The sequence below is a fragment of the Pseudopipra pipra genome, chromosome 3, assembly GCF_036250125.1.
Source record: "Pseudopipra pipra isolate bDixPip1 chromosome 3, bDixPip1.hap1, whole genome shotgun sequence".
Classification (NCBI taxonomy): Eukaryota; Metazoa; Chordata; class Aves; order Passeriformes; family Pipridae; genus Pseudopipra; species Pseudopipra pipra.
The window spans coordinates 47,988,294-48,011,475 of NC_087551.1; the positions used below are offsets into that span (position 1 = coordinate 47,988,294).

At 38.9% G+C, this 23,182-nt stretch overlaps 1 protein-coding gene across 1 annotated transcript in view; it reads right to left on the reverse strand.

Annotated features, from left to right (window-relative positions):
• Positions 1 to 23,182, reverse strand: part of IGF2R (insulin like growth factor 2 receptor) — a 57,412-nt gene that overhangs the window by 11,404 nt on the left and 22,826 nt on the right. The window contains exons 14-36 of the mRNA XM_064648998.1: positions 23,034 to 23,165; positions 22,493 to 22,640; positions 20,974 to 21,151; positions 20,552 to 20,667; positions 19,980 to 20,142; positions 18,344 to 18,523; positions 17,236 to 17,337; positions 16,419 to 16,520; positions 15,588 to 15,762; positions 14,213 to 14,380; positions 12,137 to 12,280; positions 11,286 to 11,464; positions 10,845 to 10,932; positions 9,187 to 9,393; positions 8,680 to 8,810; positions 7,875 to 7,972; positions 6,933 to 7,069; positions 6,148 to 6,338; positions 5,409 to 5,535; positions 4,933 to 5,055; positions 3,709 to 3,971; positions 1,892 to 2,104; positions 848 to 997 (exon numbers count right to left, since the gene is read on the reverse strand). Of these exons, the coding sequence (XP_064505068.1) occupies positions 848 to 997; positions 1,892 to 2,104; positions 3,709 to 3,971; positions 4,933 to 5,055; positions 5,409 to 5,535; positions 6,148 to 6,338; positions 6,933 to 7,069; positions 7,875 to 7,972; positions 8,680 to 8,810; positions 9,187 to 9,393; positions 10,845 to 10,932; positions 11,286 to 11,464; positions 12,137 to 12,280; positions 14,213 to 14,380; positions 15,588 to 15,762; positions 16,419 to 16,520; positions 17,236 to 17,337; positions 18,344 to 18,523; positions 19,980 to 20,142; positions 20,552 to 20,667; positions 20,974 to 21,151; positions 22,493 to 22,640; positions 23,034 to 23,165 (3,515 nt within the window). The remainder of the gene's footprint in view (positions 1 to 847; positions 998 to 1,891; positions 2,105 to 3,708; positions 3,972 to 4,932; positions 5,056 to 5,408; positions 5,536 to 6,147; positions 6,339 to 6,932; positions 7,070 to 7,874; positions 7,973 to 8,679; positions 8,811 to 9,186; positions 9,394 to 10,844; positions 10,933 to 11,285; positions 11,465 to 12,136; positions 12,281 to 14,212; positions 14,381 to 15,587; positions 15,763 to 16,418; positions 16,521 to 17,235; positions 17,338 to 18,343; positions 18,524 to 19,979; positions 20,143 to 20,551; positions 20,668 to 20,973; positions 21,152 to 22,492; positions 22,641 to 23,033; positions 23,166 to 23,182) is intronic.

The window sequence follows — 23,182 nt, forward strand, 5'->3', positions numbered from 1 at the left end:
ACATTCTACCTCGCTCCAGAAAACAATCAAAGGAACTGAAGTATCCGAGCTTTCGTCTTAATTATGGTTGAGATTTTTGATGTTCAGCTTAATTGCAAGGAGCAAAAGCGTGAGGACGTTAAGAAATTTCACTGAGTTAAGGTTTATAGAGTACGTTTTTTACTTCCTCATATTTTAAACTAAAATATTAGTATGGCCTGTGTAATATTCAGAGCTGTCTCAAGTTTCAGCTCATGCCCCATGTTAATGGAAAATGGTTCCACGATCTTCAGCAAGCTCTTGTTTGTCAAACATCATACCCAAGTATTCTCTACAGCTTGTTAAAAGCCCTCAAAAAAATTCAAGAAGCATTGGACTCAAATCACCATGCAAACTCAATTTAGCATTTGGGTGTTGACACAAAATAAAACGTAAGTAACTAAACACAAATTTTTTAAGCTGTGTATGATTATGGAAAAGGTTACAACATAGGGAAAACATTTCACAGTAACAGCTCTACACTTACACTGGTTCTCATGATAGCCTGAGGTACAAGTACAAGGTTTTGGATCTAAAGGTGCAATACAGCATCAAGTTTAATGTCAGCAATAAGTTATTGCTACATTACGTCAGTGGAATGTCATCCTTGAAATCATCAGAATCTGTTACTCTCGAGCCTAAAGTTCATGCACTCAATGAAATTTTGGCTTGTTAAGAATACAAATACCAAGTATATTCCTTGATGAAATAAGTCCATCCACACATTCTAGAAACAAATCCTTGATTTAGTTTTAAACAAAGCTAACACTGATTATGATTCACTTCCCATTATACTCCAATATCAACATAAGTTTAATAGATGTCTTACCAGACTAGTTCCTTGGCTGCAGTGAAATACAATAACAGAAGTATAGTTCAATTTGTTGTTTGTCTGACAAGGAGTAGCGCTGTTGTAAGTGATGTGAACTTCATTTACTGCTTCATTTAACTTGGGAGGTTCAGTAACACGACCAATATCCTACACAAGCAAAAATATGTATTAATAGACTTATGGGACACATCTAGATTTCAGATCAGCCCAGAGATTCAGATCAATTCAGATTCATGTTTATATGGGAGCACAAGTACTGCACTTTTGAAAACTGCACTCTATACTCAAAGAACAGCTACTTTATTTCAATCCTAACAAAACACAAGCTGAGAAGGTCAGAACACCCTTTGATTAAGCTTGACAAAAGCCAGGGAGGTTCTGCATCTTAGAGGTAGATTCTTCTTTACATCATTGTGCCAAATTACCAACACATGACTTAAAACCAGCATTAACAATGGAGTACAGTCCCTAGATCGATGTGAAAGTTCATGAAAAACAATCTCAACTTTTTATGTCTGTCTTCTACAGCTCACAAACAAGCCTTCAAGAGGTAAGAGCCTTCATCTCTCAAGGTAATAACACAGACAAGTTAACCAACATTCTGTCATAGCCTTGCTATTTATTCAGCTGTCAAAGTTTTACATGAAAGTACTAACTGCATTTTGAACATAGCCTGTTGCAGTATGAAGCAGGCTATCATGAGATCGAGTAAGCCACAGAATGGTAAACTAAGATGTTCTGCTTCCCAATGTCTGTATTTGGCACACAGCACTACATGAAAAAAATTCTCTGTAGCAATTTTTCATATTTATCACTGAATTGAATCTTCTGACATCCAAAAAAGTCACTGGGGTTCAGGACCGGAAAATACTGCTTCATAGGGAAAAATGATGAAAGAGAATTTTGCAGAGGAGATTTTAATTTTGCATTTCATTTCTTTAACCCATTGTCAAGCCCCCTAGTTCAAATGATGTTTCTAGGCAGGGATACCGTATTAAACTATTAAATGCACATTTCAGTGATTCAAGGCATAGTACTTACTACTGGCAATCCATTAACAGGAACCATGCACACAGCTGCTCCAGGGGGGCAATTAACATCTTTGATAGGATTGAGAGGCTCACAAACATTGATGTAAAAGTCAGGAGAAACATCTGTAATATCTTCATCCACAAATGCCTCATAATACCCAGTTCGATGGATCAGAGGGGACAGGTCAATAACAGAACTGCCATTCAATACTGAGCACTTCACCTACAAGAATGTACATGTCATTGATTTTATTCTTTTGTTACTTGCTTTGATTTATTGAGAAGCATCCTATCCTTCTTGGGGCCAGAAGCATGGCTACATTTAAAAGCAGCATTTGTTATAATTTTTGTTTGTCTATAGATACTAAGTACGTACAAGCTGCACACAAAAAACCTTGATCATTTAAACATTCTTATGGAATGGAGTCCCTGTCAGAACAGCACCAAGTCATAAAGCTCTGGCATGCATACTCCAGCATACATAGTCACTATCACTTCATAAGATCCCTTCCTCTCCTCATCTCCCACACATCATTGGACCACCTCAAATAAGCAAGCTCAGTCATAACAACATAAAATCATTTTACTTTAAGTTGATAGCTTGACTACTACATTTCCTCAGAACCAATTTCATACACTCTAAATATGCATAAACTTACTGACAGCCTATGTGGAATTTGAAAAGTCTATTCTTGCTTAGATATTAGAAAAGGAATAACTAACAAAATTACCGTTTAATTTTAGGACCAATAATCATCAACGCTACCTACTTATCACCACACTGAAATAGCCTGGGTCACTGTGAAAAGTGATCGGAAGTGCACAATGATCACCAAATGGAATGAACAGGCTAGAAACCACAATGGGTTTGGGCACTGTTGATTTGTGTTGCAGCATGGTACATACTACTGAAGAGGAAACCATAACAGCCAAAAGATGGGACATGTGACAGTTCTTGTTGGGGAAAGAAACCGGAAGATGTTTTTTCCTAAATGGAAGCAAGAGCTATAGTATTGAGACAGTGATGAGGAGGAAAAATAACTTGATGCAGAGAACAATAGTCACAGTGGAGGTAATCAAGGCAGTGAAAAGGATGATTAGGCAGATTTACAAAAGTAATGTAGAGGTGTTAAGAAAAGATCTGAATTCACCCAACAGCTCATTTAGCCCTCTACTCCTATTATTGGCTTTTACTCCATGCACCCAATAGTGATAACAATTCAACTAGCTACATTAACTAAAGAAAGACTAGCACAAAGTATTGTCTGGAACACCAGTTCAGCTAGAGTTGAACAAATCATGCTATTACAACATGTGTTACACAGCCAAAGCAGACTCTAAATTCACACTATCAAGATTTATCAGTTTTTGCACTGAGCAAACTGATCATACTGGTGCCTGGCCACTAGTTACTTGCCTAGAAACAAAGAATATCCCCATTAACAGAGATGCTATCCATCCTCAACTCAACCTCAGCTCTGTTGGCCTGCTGCATCAGATGATTTTAACCATCACTTCCCAAGACGACACTCTATGGCTTCCACTTGAACTGTACAAAAAAGCAGCTAAGTAGGTTGCACAGAGGGGTTTTTATGAAGTGTTAAAAGTTTTAACTTGATTCAACATGTGGAGCAGGACTTTGCCAAGTACTGTTCATCTGTGTTGAAAATGTCCATATGAAAAGCATTTGAGAACTTCTGTATGAACTTGCATTCTGTACTACAGGAACAGACCTTTCCCTCAACAAATTTAAAATATGCTGATATAATATCCAACCCCCCTCAGAAATTTAGTCCCACAAGTGTTGTCTGTAAAAGTAATCCTTACCTCTTCCTCACAAGCCAAGGAAGTGTGCCAAGAGAAGTAACTAGTGCATGTCTGCTCATCAAAAGACAGAAAAACAGGCCGACTGTCATCTCCAGCATCAGACTTGCATACAAAGCTAAAATAGCTTTTATGCTTCAGTGCAGGGTCTGCAGGGCAAGGATCTCCATCTTCATAGACAAGTTTTAACACTTGATCTTCGTAAGTTAAAGTTTTACTCTGTTTTCCAGCATTAACTGGTTTTCGGCCACCTGTGATGCAGACAGCTAAAGTAAAAAAAAAGAAAAATGAACAGAACAGATTAAGTCTGATGTAACTGCCCTGTAAAAATCACACCTTACAATATAAACGGTGGGAAACTTAAGATTTTATTCTCACTTGAGTTTTCCTATGAAAGATAGGCTTTGTCACACTATCTGGAATTCCCATTAAACTGAGCTGAACTGCACTGAAACAAAGACCAAATATTGTCTTTAACACTTCATTAACCTGTATGTACTGCATCTATACCGATTAAATCAATCACAGAGCACAGTATTTGGCATATTATATATCATTTTAAGATGCCTCTTAAAAATCAAATCAATCCAGTATTTCCTTCTAACTACACAAAAATAATCTTTACTTCACAAGCAACATTCCTAGCATTTAAGATGCCTTAATATTACCTCATATTCAATTTGCCAAAAGAGTTAGTAATTCAATCTGCAAGTTAGCAGCTTAGAAAACAAGTTAACTTCTACTGATGTTTCAGAAGCACCCAAAACCGGACAGAAAGCTAGAAAGAGGACTGGCAAAGGTTTGAAGTGCAGACACAAGGTCCAATTGCATTCCAGCAATGCATCACTATAGAGAAATTTTTGTGCTCGGTTCACTCTAGCTGGAAGCTTGTAACGTCTCCATTTTCACAATTGCCAAGAGGCACAACAGAAATATCTACATTCCTGGCCTCATGTCCAAAAAAATACCCATACACTGGGAACTAGAGGGATTGAGACTGGAAGTGAGCCCAAGTGAATGGAGTTTGGTAGAAATATATGGCTTCACTTCCTATAACAGTTTTAAGTTCTTTTCCTAGGCAATTCAGCCACAAAGCTGTTCCCTTTACTCCTTCTGCATTTGCAGTAAAACCTGCCCCTCACATTTTACTGTGAACTTGAACATAAGGATTTCTTTTGGGTACCCTATAGTCAATTGTTACAGTACCAGAGGGGATAAGATACTTACCAGCTCCATTAGCACATGAACTTTTAGCTTCAGCACAAACATTCAACTCAATCTTTCTGTTGTGTGAATCACTGATGGTATAGCCAGACTCTCGCTTTAATGAGGTCAAATCAAAGAGATGGCCTGTAGAGAGATTGGGGAATAATTTAATCTCTTTTTCAGATTCAAAAGCAAAACATTTCTTTGTATTAAAAGCTTTCAGTAACTTAATTTAGTAGGACGGTCAACCAGACTCTATTTGCCTGCTAGCTTAGAAAGGCAAACAGTTACTTATTCATATTAACAGAGGTAAAACTAGTTTCAGAACTATAGACTATTTATGTTCCAAGGGACATGGCAGTCTCTTACAAGATATTTCTACCATCAATAAGCTTGTTAGTCACCATCCAGAGGATGTGTCCCACTGCACTTTTCTAATGAAGTCCCTCAAGAACACAGTCTCTTCCACATATGAAATCCTGAGGCCTCCTCCTTACCTGTTGCAGGATTGGTTACCCGACAGTCATTTTGCACATTGCTTTTAAGAGGGCACGCAGCAGCAGTGAACCATAAGAAGGTATATTCACAATCTTCAATGGCAGTTATAAGTTCTGGCTTTGATTCCTAAACACGAAATAGTGGAGAGAGTGACAACTCTGCAGAGTAACAGTGTAAGACTCTATGCAACAGGGCTATACCTGCAGCTGAGCTCAGTTGAAACACCAGTCCTAGGACTTAACAGACCATCATAGTCCAGTGAATTAATCCAAGGACAAAGTATTTAACTCTCATTATTTCAAATATACAACAGTACAGAATCATTATCAGGAGAAATCAAATTAATGAGAGAAGAGCTAAAGGCAGCCTAGGGCAACAGAAAATAGAAGTGTACTTAACGGCAAGGCATAGAGTGTGCAAGAGCTATGAACTAAAAGCAAGAACTACACAGCAAATAGCATTATTTACTACTTGAAACACTTCCCTACCTGCACTACATTCATCTTCAAGACATAAGCAGACAATTTTATCTATTACAGATGGTAAAATCTGTGCTAGCAGATTGTACAAAAAGATCTCAAAAATTGCACAGCATCTAAAATTCAAGTACTTCTAAGTCAGTCTGCTTGCAAGACTGGCTCCCATTCAACTACAGATGATTAGGGAATGGATAAGAGGTGCCTACATTCTCCATACACACACAGTGAAATAAAACTCCACCAGAAGGAGCCCACTTACAATTCTGCTTTCATCACACTTGAGGCGCAATATTGTTGTTTTCTTGCGAATTTTATCTGGACACTGCTCTCCATTAATATACTTCAGAATGGAAATGCCATTTTCCCTCCGGGGACCATCAGCCACCTCCCCAAGACTGGTACATTTTGTACCCTCCATGAGGGAGGCAGCAGCATCAGAAGGACAGGAACCTATATAGATAAACAAAAACTGCATTATCACTCCAAACATTACTAAGGCATACTTGCCTGGAATAAAACTTCACTAGTTTACTTTCAGGTATATCTCCAAGCCACTGTCCAAACCATACTCAGTGGGGTGCATTTTCCCCCAAAATCACAAGTAGCAGCAATATCCTCACTTTACTTAAGGTCATGCAGAAAGTAGTGGCAGCTACTACTGGGGAAGTAGATTACTACACAGAGTGGAAGGCTACCTGGTCTTCCACTGCACAAAACACAGATTCACTCAGAAGATGCCATAGAAAAATTCTGAAGTTAGCATCTTGTGCCAAGAAATTATTTTAATCTTTAAGAGCTACAGCAGACTTTGGATAAGGACAGCATTTATCATGAGAAGATAAGAGCTGCTAGCGAATCTCACCCTCTAAGCAAATGGAAATCAGATCCACAACTATCCTTCCCTTTGGTGATGAAATCACACCACTGTCTCCACATACTTTGCTTTGTGATTTTTTCAGTGAGAACAGCCACCAGCACTACTGTCCTACCAATTTTGCCTTCCCTAGCTACAACAGGAAGACTGTATTTTTATTTTGCTCTTACGTGCAGCACCATATGGTACTAAGGGTTTGCAGACATTAATATAGTATTTCTGTGTTGTAGCAGATATAGCAATCGCCTCCCAGTTCTCTCTATGTCGCATTAGGGATGAAAAGTCATAGAAGTTTCCATCATCATCCCTGCACAAAAAGATTAAGAGGCATGTAAAAAAATTAAGTATTTTAAAGTTACAATTCTTAAGTTACTGCAGTAACTCTAAGCAGAGTATTATGCTGAAAAAGAAATCTGCAGGCTCATTGTTCCCCAGAAACTTCAAATTAGGTACAGAGATATATCACTGCGCCATCTACCCCCACAGTAACTGTCCACACGCACAAAGCCCTCAGATAATGCAGGAGTAATTCCACTTTTAATTGGAGCATGTCATCTTTCAGTGCATGGCAAGCACAAACACAGTTACAATGCACTTTTACGTGGAGGTGGAAACCTATAATGATGCCAGATGTAAAAACTCTGGGCCAATTATTAGCCACATTTGACCCCACTTATCAAATCTTAATGAGCTAATACTTGGTGGTGACAGATATAAATGACATTTTTTCCTGGAGCTTTGTTTGGTCAAAGTTCCAAACAGATAGCAGTTGTATTCTTGTTTAAAATTAGCTACAGTTAAATAATAACCAGATACTTGCAATAACCTAGCATACTTAGCCTTCAACCATCAATAACTGCATACCCAAAAGTTCCCTTTTATTATTTTATTATTAAGAATCTCAAAGTATTCTTCTTCTGTGAAATTAGTTTTCACAAACACAAATTGCAAAAATTACTTAAAATACTTTGCACTGGCACTGAATGCCACATTAGCTGGTTACTAAGTCAAAACACGACAGCTAAAGCGGCAGCGTTGCACTGAATTGCAGTAAGGCTGTATTTTTTTCTTTCATCATACAGCTTCATTTTAACTTTGTGGGAACAACTTACTTGTAGGAGCACTCAGTAGATTTAACAGGTGGGCAAGCATACTGAGTATGCCATTCAAACATGTACGTGCAATCTGGAGTTTCCTTCAAAAATACAGGCTGAAAGAATGCAACACGAAAGTAATTTGCTTTCTTATTTAAACACACTAAAGTTACCAAAATGCATTAGTCTTGCTTCAAGAAGACCCAGGAACATATATATAATCTTAGAGCCACACTATGCCTCTGACCAGCTGAAAGCATGGCTTCTCCCAAACCTGAGTTTATCCTCATGCACACTTCTGATAAAAGGGCAACCATTCGAACCTTCTGCCTCCTCCCTGAACTAAGAAGAAGAGCAAAAGTAACCCTATACACCATTAAGAAAAGGAAGGAAAGTGCAAGTACAAAGAGAGATACTAAAAGCAAGTAACCAGCTTATTTTAGTGTGGTTATGTAAAAACTGCTTTCCTGCACATTCAGCCTTCTACCTTTTATTTTTTTTTACAAAGAAACAGCTGTAATGTATGGGAAAGCACCCCTTCCTAACTTCTCCAAGAACTTTGACAATGGCAGGCATCCCCTAAAGGAATGAAATGCCCCAACCTTCCTGAGGCACAACAAAAGGTACTGTTCATAAATTGAAAATTCAAAACATTCCTCATTTTTTATCACTTCATAGGACCTTTCAATCTCCTGTCTAATCTGGATATTATTAGGCAGTTCTTGAAGGAGGCTATTTCATATTCTTCATCATAAGCTTTCATACTTTAAGAGGGCAACTCTGAAAGACAGTATGTACACGAAACATATGTTTTGAAACTAACCTCAGATGTAGTCTTGTCACAATAGAATAATATGGCAGTTGACCGTTCATATATTTTATGACATTTTTCTCCACTGGTGTAATTAATCATGATTAAACCATTTCTGAAAGTCAGTTTTTCTGTACGTAAGCCTAGAAGCAAGGAGTTCAGAAAAGTCAACAGCTACTCCAGTAAATACATAACTGTAGTAATGCCTCTGGCAGCAGGGTTACATAAACAGCAATAAGATGCACAGTAAGGTATTGATAGACAGATGTCAACCTTCCCCTAAAATTTGTGATCTAGTTATTGAATGAGTACTATTCAGTAAGGCTGAGCTCATTCATAATTGAGTGTCAGGATAACTACATATATGCCATTTTACTTGCACAGTAAGAAAAAGTGGTGAGGTGCTTTGTCTCATAAGAGGTACAAGATAAGCAAGAACCACTCTACTATCACATAGTAGCTTCAGTTACATCCCGGCTAATCTTCGCATTCTCTAAGTTTCTTCTGTAAGTGCTGTACCTGCTACTTTTCTGAAAGTTCTATCCATCTTCTTTACTTGACACGATGCAACAGTGTCAACCTCTGGTTTGCAAGGTTCTGTTATTTCTCCACAAACTCTGAAGTAGTAGTCGTACTCATCTGTACTCACTTTTATGTCCTTATTGGAAAGTGGCTTCAGGTTATAAACATGGCCATACCTTGGATCTTTCACCTGGCAATCCTCTCCTTTAAAGAAAAATTAAGAATTTAAAATACAATTTAAGATCTATTAGCTTTGCCAAATACACTTAGGACAATTAAGGCTTACTGGAACAAATAAGGCCACAAAAGTTACTAGCTGGCACTTTAGGGCAGTGACACTGAAGAGCCACCTTAGTTCAGCTAAGCAACTTGTCTCAGGAAATCACCAATTCTAGAACTATGTGACTACACTATAAATGGCTAATTTCTTTTATAACTGCCACTAAAGCAAGATGCAAAAGTCACACTGTAGTTCAAAAACGACTTTAAAGTTGCCTCACAGGTTCTTCCTTCAGCTACGCTGAAGGTTAAGTACAGAACCAGAGTCACTAAGTCCAGCACTTGCTTAATTATCTGGAAAGAACACCAAGGTCACAAGGCCGAAGCGAAAGGTGTTCTTGATGTCAGTCTTGTATCTTCTTTTAACAGCTATGAAGTTCGCCAAGTCAGAGAATAACTGATCATAGGAAATGTTTACTACAGCTTACAAATCTACAAAGAAGGTTTAGGAAAATTCTAGTTTTTGTGAGTCTGATCAGCTGATATATCTCAGTAACTTTGTTGCTGATTAAGTCCTCAGTTTTAAAATGACTGTTTGTTCTAAAGTTTAAAAAAAAAAAAAAAATCATCAGATTGGATCACATGAACAGTCTTCTCAGTCACAGAAGCTGGCAGCAAGTTAAAGACACCAGTTTCCCTCCCTTCAAAAGCACAACTCAGTCACCAGTGTCCTGCATAGTATTACGTGCTACAGAGTAGTAGCTTGTAAGCATGGCTCATGCCACATGAGATCACTGGCAGTTTCAATAATGTCTAGGACTGTTGCAACAGATCCTTTACAGGAAGTCTAGATGTTTTATAAGGCATTAACTACAAGCTGCAAAAAAAAGCCTGCAAGGTCAGAGATTATACTTGCACACTCAACTTCCCATCTAAGAGCCAATCAAGTACCAGAACTTGAACTTGTGACTCCTTGTTGCACATCCTGGAGTCAACTGCTAATTCTGAAGACTGTCCCCCTTGGCCCTCCCCCCACTGACTAACAAGTGTCAAGTTTAAAATCTAGCTACCAGTCTTCAGTGAGGGACAGGGAATGAGTTGCCAGGCACAGAATCAACTGTGTTCTCATGAAATGTGATGCTTTAATATTTACTACAAAGTCTGCCTGTGATTCAACAATATAGTACTATGATGTCTCAGAAACAGCATTATTACTTTATTTTCTTTCCCTAGATAGGATAACAGGTAAATATACTTGGCCTAACTTATAGTTTTAATGATAGATAGGATACTTAGTTGGCTTAAAGCTCATCCCTCCACATGCCAGCACCTTTCACAGAAAGAATCGCAGGGCAAGAAACTGACACAGCTTCAGTAAGTATTTACTACTTGTACAGATTTGTTTGATATTTTAAAGCTCAAATAACTACACTTACCTTCTGCTTTGTGAACAGGACATGCTGCCAAGGTTCTCCAAACAAATACAAACTCACAGTCATTCTCCTGTTCCAACACTGGCGATCCCTACAGAAAAGAGCCATATAAAAGGGGCTTATTAATAGCTGCATTGCAAGTTTCAAAACATACATGTAGGGTTTTTTTAATTGTAGTTGCACAGCCTTAAAATCTCTGCTACCTAATTTCAGCGCTCATTTGCAGCAAAGAGCTGTTTTTGCTAGCTCACAGGATTCCACAACACTGTTGTGTTCTACAGGTTCAGTAAAGCACTTAAAAAAAGACAAAGGAAAAGCCTGTACACAAGATATTACTTTTTAGAACCAGTCTCTCCATTCTAAGAGGAATAAACACTGTCCATTTTAATATAGTACCCCCAAGCACTAAAAGCCTCATTAATAGCAACTGGCACAGAGAATTACCATTGTTTGATCGCACTGGAAGATTATACGTGTAGAATAACGCTGCTTATCTTTGCATATGTCACCATTCAAGTAGATAATGCTCAATGATCCATCAGTAGCAGCCTGGGGGGTTATCTGAATGACTCCAAGGTTCTTGCTTTTATCAGCATATTTCACACAAGATCCTATGGCACCACCTAGAGGAAAAAGCCTGTTTTTTAGTTCAAAGCTTCGACAACTAGAGTTAAATTTATTGTAAAATAACATAGTAGGGTAGCTTTAAGAGAGCTTTGAGCATTAAAGCAGACTGTCTCAAACTCCCGTAGCAGAACACAACAGAAATTAATTTATAAATACAGTTGGAGATACTGTTTGCCTAAAGCCTCTGAGGCTGTCCTGCATTCACTAAATCTTTCAAACTGCACTAATTTATCTGTTCCCACAGACTGATAAAAGACTAGAGCGATGTTAAATATATTACACTGGCTAGAAGTTCAGTAAGACATGGCATAAGCCTCTCATTCTGGCCTCATTCAATTAGCAGGCTTCAACAATATTGACTTTTCTATCTTCTTGAAAAAATAATAATAAAATCAAAAGATACTGGCAAATACTGCCCTTGACGCAATTTTCCCAAATATATTCACACACATCTCAATGCAAAAGTCCTGATAAGCATTAAGACTGCTCTCAATTTGCAAAAGTCTGTTTATTAGTACTCCTGACATATGTCACCCAGGTCTATGTGAGTTCAGTGATTAAAACAGGCAGGATTCAATTAACCCTACTAAAATAAACAGGGATGTCATTCTGCATATAAGCTCTTACGTCAGAAGTCGTAAGTTAAGAAACACTTGCCATTGGCTTACCAGAACATCCAGTCACATAGGGCAAAGGCTTGCAGACATTCAAGAAAAATGTTCGCTTCTTCGCTTCCTTTGAAGTGTCAATAGCAACCCATGGCTCACCATCTTTGCTCAAGTCACTTAAATCATACTCATTGCCTGCAGCATCTGAAAGAAATGTGGTATACACCCTAAGCTCAGAGATCTCATTAATACTTGCAGCACTACTGTGTTTGAAAGGATACAGGTTTCACTGATGAATACACAAAGTAATTTTCAGAATCATATTAGATATCCACTGAGAGAACGTACTGTTGCCCCCCCCCAGATGTGTGGGGCCACAGGCGGCGCCCCCCTCCCCCCCCCCGGATGCAGAAAAGGTCTATGGTAGATTTTGGAATGTTTAGGATGTCCTCCCAAGTTCCTTAAAATGATCATCTCACTCTATGAGGATCAGCACGGCCAAGTCAGATATGGCAACGCACTTTCTGAGCCCTTTCTAACAACCAATGGTGTGAAACAAGGCTGCGTTCTTGCACCAACCCTATTCACAATCTTTTTCAGCATGATGCTCCAAAGAGCCACTGCAGACCTCGATGATCAGGATGGTATCTACTGATGGAAGCCTATTCAACCTAAGGTGACTGAAGGCCCACACTAAGACCTTAAACCATCTTGTCTGGGAGCTGCTTTATGCTGATGACGCTGCCCTTGTGGCCCACACAGAAGCAGCTCTGCAGCGTTTAACATCCTGCTTTGCAGATGCTGCTGAGCTCTTTGGGCTGGAAGTCAGCTTAAAGAACACAGAAGTTCTCTATCAACCTGCACCTCGGGAAGTCTTCCATCATCCCCATATCACCACTGGCGAATCAGAGCTTAAATCAGTCCAGCAGTTTAACTACCTAGGTAGCCTCATCTCCTCAGATGGCAAGATTGAGGGAGAGATAGACAACTGGTTAGCAAAGGCATATAGTGCCTTCAGAAAGCTTCATAAAAGAGTTTGATGAAATAAACACTTGAAGAAAAGTACAAAGATCAGTGTTTACAAAGCCTTTGTGCTGTCTACTCTTTTACATGGATCTGAATCATGGGTCATTTACTGCCACCACCTGCGACTCCTAGAACGCTTCCATCAACGCTGTCTCCGTACAATCCTAAACACCCACTGGTCAGATTATGTGACTAACACGTCTGTTCTAGAACAAACGGCAATCACAAGTATTGAGGCCATGTTGCTGAGAACACAGCTGCGATGGGCAGGACACGTCTCAAGGATGAAGGACCACCGCCTCCCTAAGATCTTGCTTTATGGTGAACTTGCCACCGGCTGCCACAAGAGAGGAGTTCTGAAGAGAACATAAAAGGACTCCCTTGAAACAACATCTCAGCCTTGGCCATATTGATCATCATAACTGGTCTACTCTGGCCTCCAATCGGGAGGTCTGGAGACACACTATCTTTAACGCTGCTGATGCTTTTGAGAAAGCACGCAGGATCACTCTTGAGGTGAAAAGATGCAGAAAGAATTGTGTCTTGCAGAATATACCACCTAAGGAGTCTTTCTGCTGTGCCTTTTGCAATCAGACATGTCTATCTCGTATTGGCCTTTTTAGCCACCAGCACGCCTGTAACAAACTTGGGTAGAGCCCTCCCCAAATCTTCGTTCATGAAGCCCAGCCATGATGATGATGATGACTGTTGCCACTAAAACATCACTATGCCAAACGCAGAACACAGTTCCTTTGACAGTTACTTCCCAAGTGTAATTACTCCACAACTAACAGGTGCATTTTCACAGAGGCCAAGAAAAATGAACTCATTTGCTTCAGAGCTGGGCTGAAGCACTACCCAGTCACGATAAGGACTAAATATTTTCAAAGTCATTATCCAAATTAGCTTCTTGCCTGTCTTTGTCATTTAAGTCTACTTCAAACAACTTACTCCTCTCCCACCCTACAACTTCTACAAAGTCTTACAAGTGTCTTCACAACAGGTATTCTTAAAGCCCTCCTCTGAGCAAAAGTTTGCTGTTCAGTTCATCCTTCCAACATTTGTTGGAAGGGTTGAGGGTTCTAACCCTCTCAAATTCCAGATACTTACCTGTAACCTGACAGTCTACAGGAGCAGGAGCACAGGCCAGAGCTGTGTGAAACTCAAAAAAAGTATCATGGATGTCCAGCACACTGTTTACCTCCTCACGCACAAACTTAAGCTCTCCAGGATACGAATCATTACAAATGAAAGTCACCACGAACGTGTCTGATTTTCCTGTAAAACAAATATTTATCTGCTGATGGTTCAGTTTGGAATATTTGAATTTAAGTTCAAGCTAACAATTGACTTCAGAATTTTCTAACCGTTTCTTTTTACTTACTGCTTCAAGGAAAACAGTACCTTATATTTTATGGGGTTTTAGCTGTAAATATGCAAGCCTTCTTTAGAAAGCTATGATAAACTGCCTAGCAACCACAACTGCCTCTCCAAATAGAACACCAAAATGCCTTGACACATTTCAAGAACATAATTCCTTTCACTGAACTGTGTTCCCTGGGTCTTCAACATATTTGAAGAAACAGAAAACCTATAAAATATCATCAGCAGTACCAGCAACCTCTAAATTACATCACAAATAGCAAAGTTTTGTGTTTGGAGGTTTTGTTTATAAGAAGTTCAGTGTAATGACTGCAGAACAAATAATACTGATGCTATCTAAGCAGGATATGTTAAGTTCTGTTTAGTCCTCAAGAAATGACAGAGTTATGTCAGGGAGTAGTATTTGTCATCAAAATTTGTCAACACCATTTGTGTTATAATGGTAGATGCAGAAGCATTTGAGGTTCCTGAATCCAAAACCTTCTGTTGTTAAGGTGTCCTGCTCCTTTCCATGAAGCTCAGTTTCAGTACAATTGGAGAGAGGGTAAAATCTAAAAGCTAGATACACATTTTTCATTAGTCTTATCTGCAAACGAGACTTAAAATTCATGAAGTAGGCGTACATGAAGTACTAGAGCACTTATTTAAGAAATTCCATGCAAGAGAGTACACACTTACTAGAAAATGACCTTTCAGATATGAATCAACTTTACAGAACATTATTAATGAAACTGAAGCTTAAATCTATTACTTCGCTCAGAAAATGAGCCAGAGTTCATTTTGCTTGTTTTCCCAATTTGACTATCCATTTCTCCTTACAAGGACCAGTATTTTTCATCTGCTCAGTAAGAAAAAAATAACATATATACTGTATTTTAGTCTCTTTTTTATAGTTTTGAAAGGCACATGTATTACTGAAAACTGAGCCATTACCATTCTACATGATTTTATTTTCTTCTAAAATTTCCATATGAGCTAGTTTATTTAAGCAACTAACGCCAAGCCAGATAGATTTCACTATGTTGACAAAGGAATACTGACCATTCACACTATGTTTGTACAATATGACCATCCATTTCCACTTCATATTTCCTGAACTCACCTAATTCCACACGAAGAGGACCTCTGTAGGTAAGAGTTAGAAACCCTTCACTGGATAGATACAGGGTTTTGTCCAATTCCACCAGCCTCACCAACGTCAGATTTTCTGCTTCACATCCAGCAGCTGTTTTGCCATCAATTTTACCACAGTCTGGCATGGATCCACAAATGTTTAGCTGGAAGTTTTGAAAACATGTGGATGTACATAGTATTAACTGCAGAAATTAGGTTCACATAGCCATTTCTATATCAGTAAAACTTGCTTGCCAATAACTTTTTCAAACAACATAGTTGTCCTGCAGTCTGGAAATGACAGACATTTCAACTATAATACAGTAACAATACTCTCAGTCTCCAGCTTAGAGGGTCCACAAATTCTCCCCACTAAAAGTGCAGGATGTGGTTAAGCAAGTTTATTCTCACACTAAGAAAGAGACTACTACAGTAGTATTTGTGACAGCCTAGGACTACTGATACATGCATATTGCATTAAAAACACTGATATGGACAGATTAAATCCCTTTCTAGGTTTCCCCTATCAATTTCTTCAGCATCAACAGATAAATTGGCAACAGAGTCCATAAGGGCAAAATCATGCATAGCCTGAAAAGCGTGGCTACCTTTTTTTTGCTAAGAATCAGAAGTTCAATGCTTTTAAGACCATCTGAGGTGAATGAAGTTATCTTCCATTCCTGCCCTCAAGCACAATGCTCTCCTGCCAACTCATATTTCATAAAAGGACTGAGTCAAAGCTCCACTTGTTCACTAAGCAAGACAAAAAAATGCAAAAACACCACTCATAAGCAACAGATTGTACAATCAAAATCCTTACCAAGAAGTTCTTCCCACCGCCAGTAGCCATATAGCCTTTTTCAGAAGCTAATGGCTGCAGATTGAACAGAAAGCCAGTGTTTGGATCTCGCACAGAGCAGGACTGGAAAAAAATTTATAACAGAATTATTTTCTCCTTCTGCATTTATTCCGTTTAAGTTTTACCTCTAACTTTTTACAAGAGCCAAAGTAGTGATTTACACATATTCCTAGCCTGCATATCAACCAGCAACTTAATTTGGTCAATTCGAATACAGCTCAGGCAGTAGCAACACTTCATTCAATTCTTTTGCACATTTATTCAGTTCTTTTTGTCCGCTGACATCAGCCACATACCATCATATTAATATGGAATTTAACAGATCTATCAGGTTAGCTAAGAGAAAGAAAATTTTAACTGAGGGTTGTTTCCACACTAATGTGTTTGTGTTGAGACCTGTAAAGTAGAAGCAACTGAGTAGTTTAGCATGAAAAAAGAAAAGTCGCCTTTGATGATCTGTACAAAACAAGGATAATATATACATATACCCTTACATATAGACTCAGTTTGACTAGCAACATTGTAAGGGAATGGAACATTCCATGCTAGAGCAAGTAAACTGTTCTCAAGAGAAAGCACCTGAATACTTTGGTCAGAGGTTACACATTTCAGGAACACTTCAAAAAGAAAGCAATAAGGTATCACAAGACTCAATCATGACCTAAGACTTCACTGTACTCAGTTTTCTTCAAAAGTCATTTAAGCACAGTAATCAGGAGTGCTAGAAGAAAAGAGGATGTTGAGACTACAAATACCATTTACATTCTTCCTTTCTCACCTGTGAATCATCTTTTGTTTCCTTGATTGGACAAGCAGCCTCAGTTTCCCATATAAAAGTGGCCACACAATCTAGAATAGCGATAAACCTTGGGCTGCTACTCTGGAAACAGATTGCAGAGAGAAGACCAGAATAAGCGTGATAACCAACACTTTCTCACGTTTGAGATACCACTTGGAAACTGTCAGGTTCTTCTAAAAGACTTCACTACAAATGCACACAATTCCCACCCTGCTTCCCTCGCCCCTATTTATTTTGAAGGTCACCGCTGAAAACTTTGTCTAGTTAAACACTTAACCTGTCATCAGGCATTAGCCAAGAACTGAATCAGACATCCAAATATTCAGAATAAATTCAATACTGAATCTAGACAAGCATAATCAGATCTTGCCTCAGTTCAAGCTTCGAAGAGTTTTGGAGTATAATACATAGTCCGTGATTTATTAAAAAAAAGTAAAAGTAAAGTAACAGAAGTCTGCTAGCTGAGGTAAAAGGATAGCAGGAGTATTAATTATGTACACTTTATTTTCGGACAAAAGTAAAGCAGTTCATAACCCCTCAAAGTCACAGATTTTTCACCACACCTCTTGGGCTAAAGAACAGGTGACGGGAGTAAGAACTGCAGACTCACAAAACCAGTGCAAGTCTAAGTCTAATGATCCTCTCAGTCTAAACTTCACTATGTGGAGTTGTATCAGCAAAAACTTCAGATTTAAGAATCCTACAATCAAAAAGCTACAGAGGATGCAGGACCTAAGCCTGAAGATTCACCTTACGATATTCTTCCCCTTAAGAGGATCCACAATATTTGTAAGTAACTCTTCAGTTTTGAGTCCCTGTGTAGTTTTCATGTTAATTATACTAGTCTGAAATATGACTGTCCACCAAGGCTGTTTTTATCTAGTTATTACTTAAGATAAAATACTTAGTCCAAGAGACCTTCTTTTCCAGCATCTACATCAGTTTTATTTTTACGTCTGTTTTAAATCCTCAAGAAGTTTCCCTTGTCACGGATCAGCTGTATACTACACATCTTCATGTGGCTTCATGTTAAAGGATGGAAAACCTACTACAATGAAGTAATAACTGAAAGATTATTTGTCCTTACAAGAGTGCCCCTGGAACAGATAAAGTGGATGGTGGTGGTATAAGTAGTTTGCTTTCCATCAGCATTGATGCACACAGAGCCATCTGCATAGGTTAGAGAAACGTGTCCGGGTCTTTCAATTACTAGTCCTTTGCTGGCAACACCAAGGTTGCTAATAGAGGTGACTTCAGAGTAAGAAACCTAGAAGAAAAGCATGTCAGCAATTCTAAACTCAAGTGAGGAGTTACAGATACAATCAAAAAGAAAGTACCTACTACAATATTCTTGTATACAGAAGGTTATGTTGAGAGTTTTGAAAATAACAAAGGTGTAGATACCCCCACATTTCTCTCCCATTCTGTATTCAAGTTTCACGTATTTAAGACAACCTACAAAAGCAGGCATGGTTTGATCTTTGTTGTTCTTATTTTTAGTACAATAAGGTGCTCGTAGTGCTTCACAACAGCCATCTTCATCTCATGAGCCACATAGCTTAGGAATCAGGGAGGCCTATGTCTTGTGCAGTAGTTATTTTACTTGTACAGCTTTCTAAAACACAGTATGTGGAAGCCTCCATGTGTTCTCAGCACTGACCTTAGGGATTCACCATGCTTAGCAAAGCCTAAAAATCACTAGCAGAAAACAGTAGATGTTACTACCAAGGTCCAAAGTAATCTTCACTTTTTCTAGATAACTGGTGTCTCCTATTTTTAAGAAGCTACTTTTCGTAGCAGCAACAAACAGAAGAATACACCTCCAAAACAGCTCTGTCCAAACACTTCTGCCTTTTTTAAAAGTTTAACAACTCTGCTTTTAGGTTGACACAACGTTCTCACTTCTTACTCCAGTGTCTTGAGCAATGAAGTAATGAAGCCCTTAAGTGTCTCCGTGTGTCAAGTACACGGCCTTATGCAACAAGGACTATCACAAGCACAGGGAACTAGAAAGAATTAGCTCAAGTGCCATGATGGCAATGACCAGCTTCTTCAACAGTATGGAGGGAAGGCGTTTTAAACAAGGAATTAGGACAGCTTAGTGAGCTTCTAGTTCAACTTTCCCTGCAGCTCTCCCTACTGCAGTCAGGCCTTGGGCAAAGTGTTCATTCAGCCTTTCACCTGTTATCAGTCCCATGACAAGTTGTTACACTTCAGGGAAACACAGAAGTACAAACCGATAACCATCGCCTCCCTCTTTTTTTTTTATTTGCTTGGGAACAGCTGCATAATCTACTCAGAGCCAAAAAAAGTTTGGGAGAGATGGGTGGAGGTGACAAAGAATCTTTAAACACATTTTTTTCTACAGTTCAATCTAAAACAAGCCAGAAGCAAAATAAAATATCCAGAAGAACAGCCTGTTTCTAAAGCAATGCTAGAAGTCTCTGAGGCCCCAGCAACTCATACAAGAGAGATGTCATTTGTCTGCCTCTGCAACACAGGGCAAAGAATCATGCATGTTAAACATGACACTGTAAAAATTAAAACTTTAGCCTTTAAAGAGAAGGACAGGAGGTCTACCATTCTGCTATGATTATGCCATCATTATGGACACAGAATACCCTTTTGGACAAGAAGTCAGAATTCATGTGTCTGTCTTGCATACCCCTTAATGTCACTTATGTGGCAAACCAGCTCTGAGCTGGGATGGAAAGGCTACTCACAGAATCATGTCTATATTCCATCTGACAGACAGATGCTCGCCGGTCACATCCTGGGACAGCAATCAGTGGTCGACAGACATTTATGTAGTACTTCTTGAGCTCATTTGGTCTTGAATTATCCATGGCATACCAATTTTCACCTCTCTTCTCAGATTTTGCTAATCTGAGCAGGACGAGAAAGTTCTGCTCTAAGTACACATATTTTTCATAGTCTCTTTAGCTTTCTCTGTCAGTCTCAAGAAACAGAGCTACCATAAGATATTTCCAAGTAACTTTTCCCCCTCATGTTTAAGTGCTACAATTAGAAAGAATACTCCTGGGAAGCGGAGCACAGTTGAAAAGGCAGTAAGTTTTTATAAACAAAACCATCCCAAAAAGTCAACTTTCATCTTAGGAGGCAAGTCAACTTACTAGAGGGAAATACCATCTTCATTTCAACATACTTACAGTTAAGACTGTCACAACAGATGAAGTTTCTAGTGCTGTCTGCGCAGGAAGTCAACTTCATCCAATGCTATCACCCAGAACACTAAACTAGAATAGCCAAGTTATGTTGCATGTTACTTTCTTACCTTGACAAGTCATATTGGTCCATGGTTTTGGGATCAGTCACAACACATTCCACTGGCATTTCAGGACAAGCATATTCAGTGTACCACTTGAAGTTGTAGGTATACTTATCTTCTACCTAAAAATCAGCAGAATAGGTCCATGAGGCTTTCCACACAGAACACAAGACAGTCAAAAGCACTAGTAATTACATGGCCCAGAGACTACAGGAAAGTGAAGAGTGAATCAGGAATCCAGATCCGGGCAAACAGCTTACTGTTCAGTGACCAAGGTAAGCTTTATGGCTGCAACAAGAGAAATAACTTTCTTTTAGTCTGCTTTATAGATACTGGTTATTTCCACACATAAAGCTCTCCTTGTAGCAGCAATTATTGCCAGTATTTTTTTATGGACAGCCTTCCTTTATTCGTATAGAACTTTTTACCTGATATTCAGGTTGACCTATTCCAGCATCATGGTCACACAGGAAAGTTATAAGGGTGGATCGCTGTGTTTTCTTCTCATCGTTGTATGCTGTACCATTTTTGTAGGTCAACTGAATCAGGCCATCGTAATATGAAAGTTTGGAACTGGGCAGTCCAAGACTCCAAAACTGATCCTTACTGGAAAAGAAAAAGCATGTTTTGAGACTGAACAGAATGCAAAATTAATTCTGTCTCTAAGAGAAGTCTTAAAAATAGTAATCACACAGGTAGGTTTATAGAAGATACCATAATAAGATATAATAATTAAATAAGGTTGATTAGACCTAAGTGAGCTGGGATGAATAGGATGCTGCCAAAAGTAAACATAAAACACGAACAAGTGTCGTTCTTTGAAAAGGAAAGGAAAGTATATTGCTTAGATATCCAGACAAGTTTAACACTCCTTTCTCTAAACAAGTGACAAAACCATCAAGTTCTCATTCTCCAAAGTAGAATTCAAACTGCAGACACCCTAATGTTGGGCTCAAACTGGCTTCATTCAACTACTGCACAGGGAAGACCTAGCACTGCACAACAGTTCTCAGCTAGGTGTTTCTTTACTCTGACTTAACACTGGCTCTGTCAGACCTAGCTTGATCACCTTCCTCTGGAGAACACTTTTAGGGTCTGCAGTGAACTATCCCTGGCTGGAGAGTAACTCAGAGACAACTCAAGTACAGCATACCTCTGGCAACAGGTTGACCTTGAACCTGAAGTGTACAGATACCATCTCGGTCATAGTTTGTAGAAGATAACAGCAATGATACTGTCAGAGTAGGAGTACACACTGGGCACAGGAGTTTTAGTAATGGAAATCAAAGAATAGTTGAAGTTGGAAAAATCTCCAAGATCATCAAGTCCAATTGTCAACCTAGCACCACCATCACGTTCACTATTACACCATGTCCTCAAGTCCATATCCACACATTTTTTGAACACTTCCAGGGATGGCAACTCCACCACTTCCCTGGGCAGCCTGTTTCAATGCTTGACAACTCCTTCCATGAAGAAAATTTTCTTATTATCTAATCTAAACCTCCACTGGCATAACTGAGGCCATACGGTGCAATACCCAAGCTCTGGGTTCCACTTCTGCCTAAGGCAGTCACTACTCCTCCCAAGCACAGCAGTGCTTCTTTAGGCCAGCTCTTGGAATACAGCTGATCCTGAATCTCTAGATTGTAGGCTGTTTTAATACAGCTGTAGCAGTTAATCTACAGCTTACAGGCCCTATGGAAAACATAGGGGGGAGCAATGGGTACATTCCATCTCAAAAGCTAGCTGTAAGCAAGATTACATGTCTGTGCACTTTGCTGGAAATAGGTGGCAGTGTAATTACTGCAAATTACATGTAAATTACCAAAACCTATTACAGGCAGCACAATAATTATTTTGCATGCAAATTGTTCAGTATTGCACACAGACAACATATCATGCAACAAGAGATCTACTACAGACAACAGAACTAGAGTTACTCACCTTTGCGTTACTTGGCATGCTGCTGATTTTGTGTGACACAGCTCATCAGGCACACTGCCACAGATGTTTATGTAAAACAAGTATTCTGTAGTATTAACTATATAGTGTCCGTTTTTCTTGGCCAGAGGTGATAAATCAAAAGAGAAGCCTAATGAGTAAGGAATAAACTTTATCAGTTCAATTTTATCCTGCCATCTCTCACAGGGTTTGATTCTGCCAGTCACACAGCTAATTCACCTCCCCCTAAATAAGCCTCCTTCTACATAATTACTGTTCCAGAAAAAAAATGGACATACTAAAAGCATATTTTCTTATAGAGAGAGATTTACTACAGTAAAATACACATTATATCTATTTTCCTACATATACTAGGGGAATATTATGCTCTTGCTGTTCTGATCTTCCATATGCATGTAAAAAAACCTGTGGGTGCCTAAAGTTAGGCTGAACTCACTTTGCTCTTGAGTATCAAAATGACTCAGTGCTGAGGTACAAGTTCTATCCTTCATGCCCTTTCAGTTTGCTGAACAGAAATACATACCTGCCTGAGGGTCAGAGACTTGACAGTTATCTCCTTCAGTTTTAGACAGGACACACGCAGCAGCAGTATACCAATCAAATGCATATGAACATTTAGTCTCAGACATCAAGATTGGAGCACTTTCTAGATCACCTGGTATCAAAAGAGCA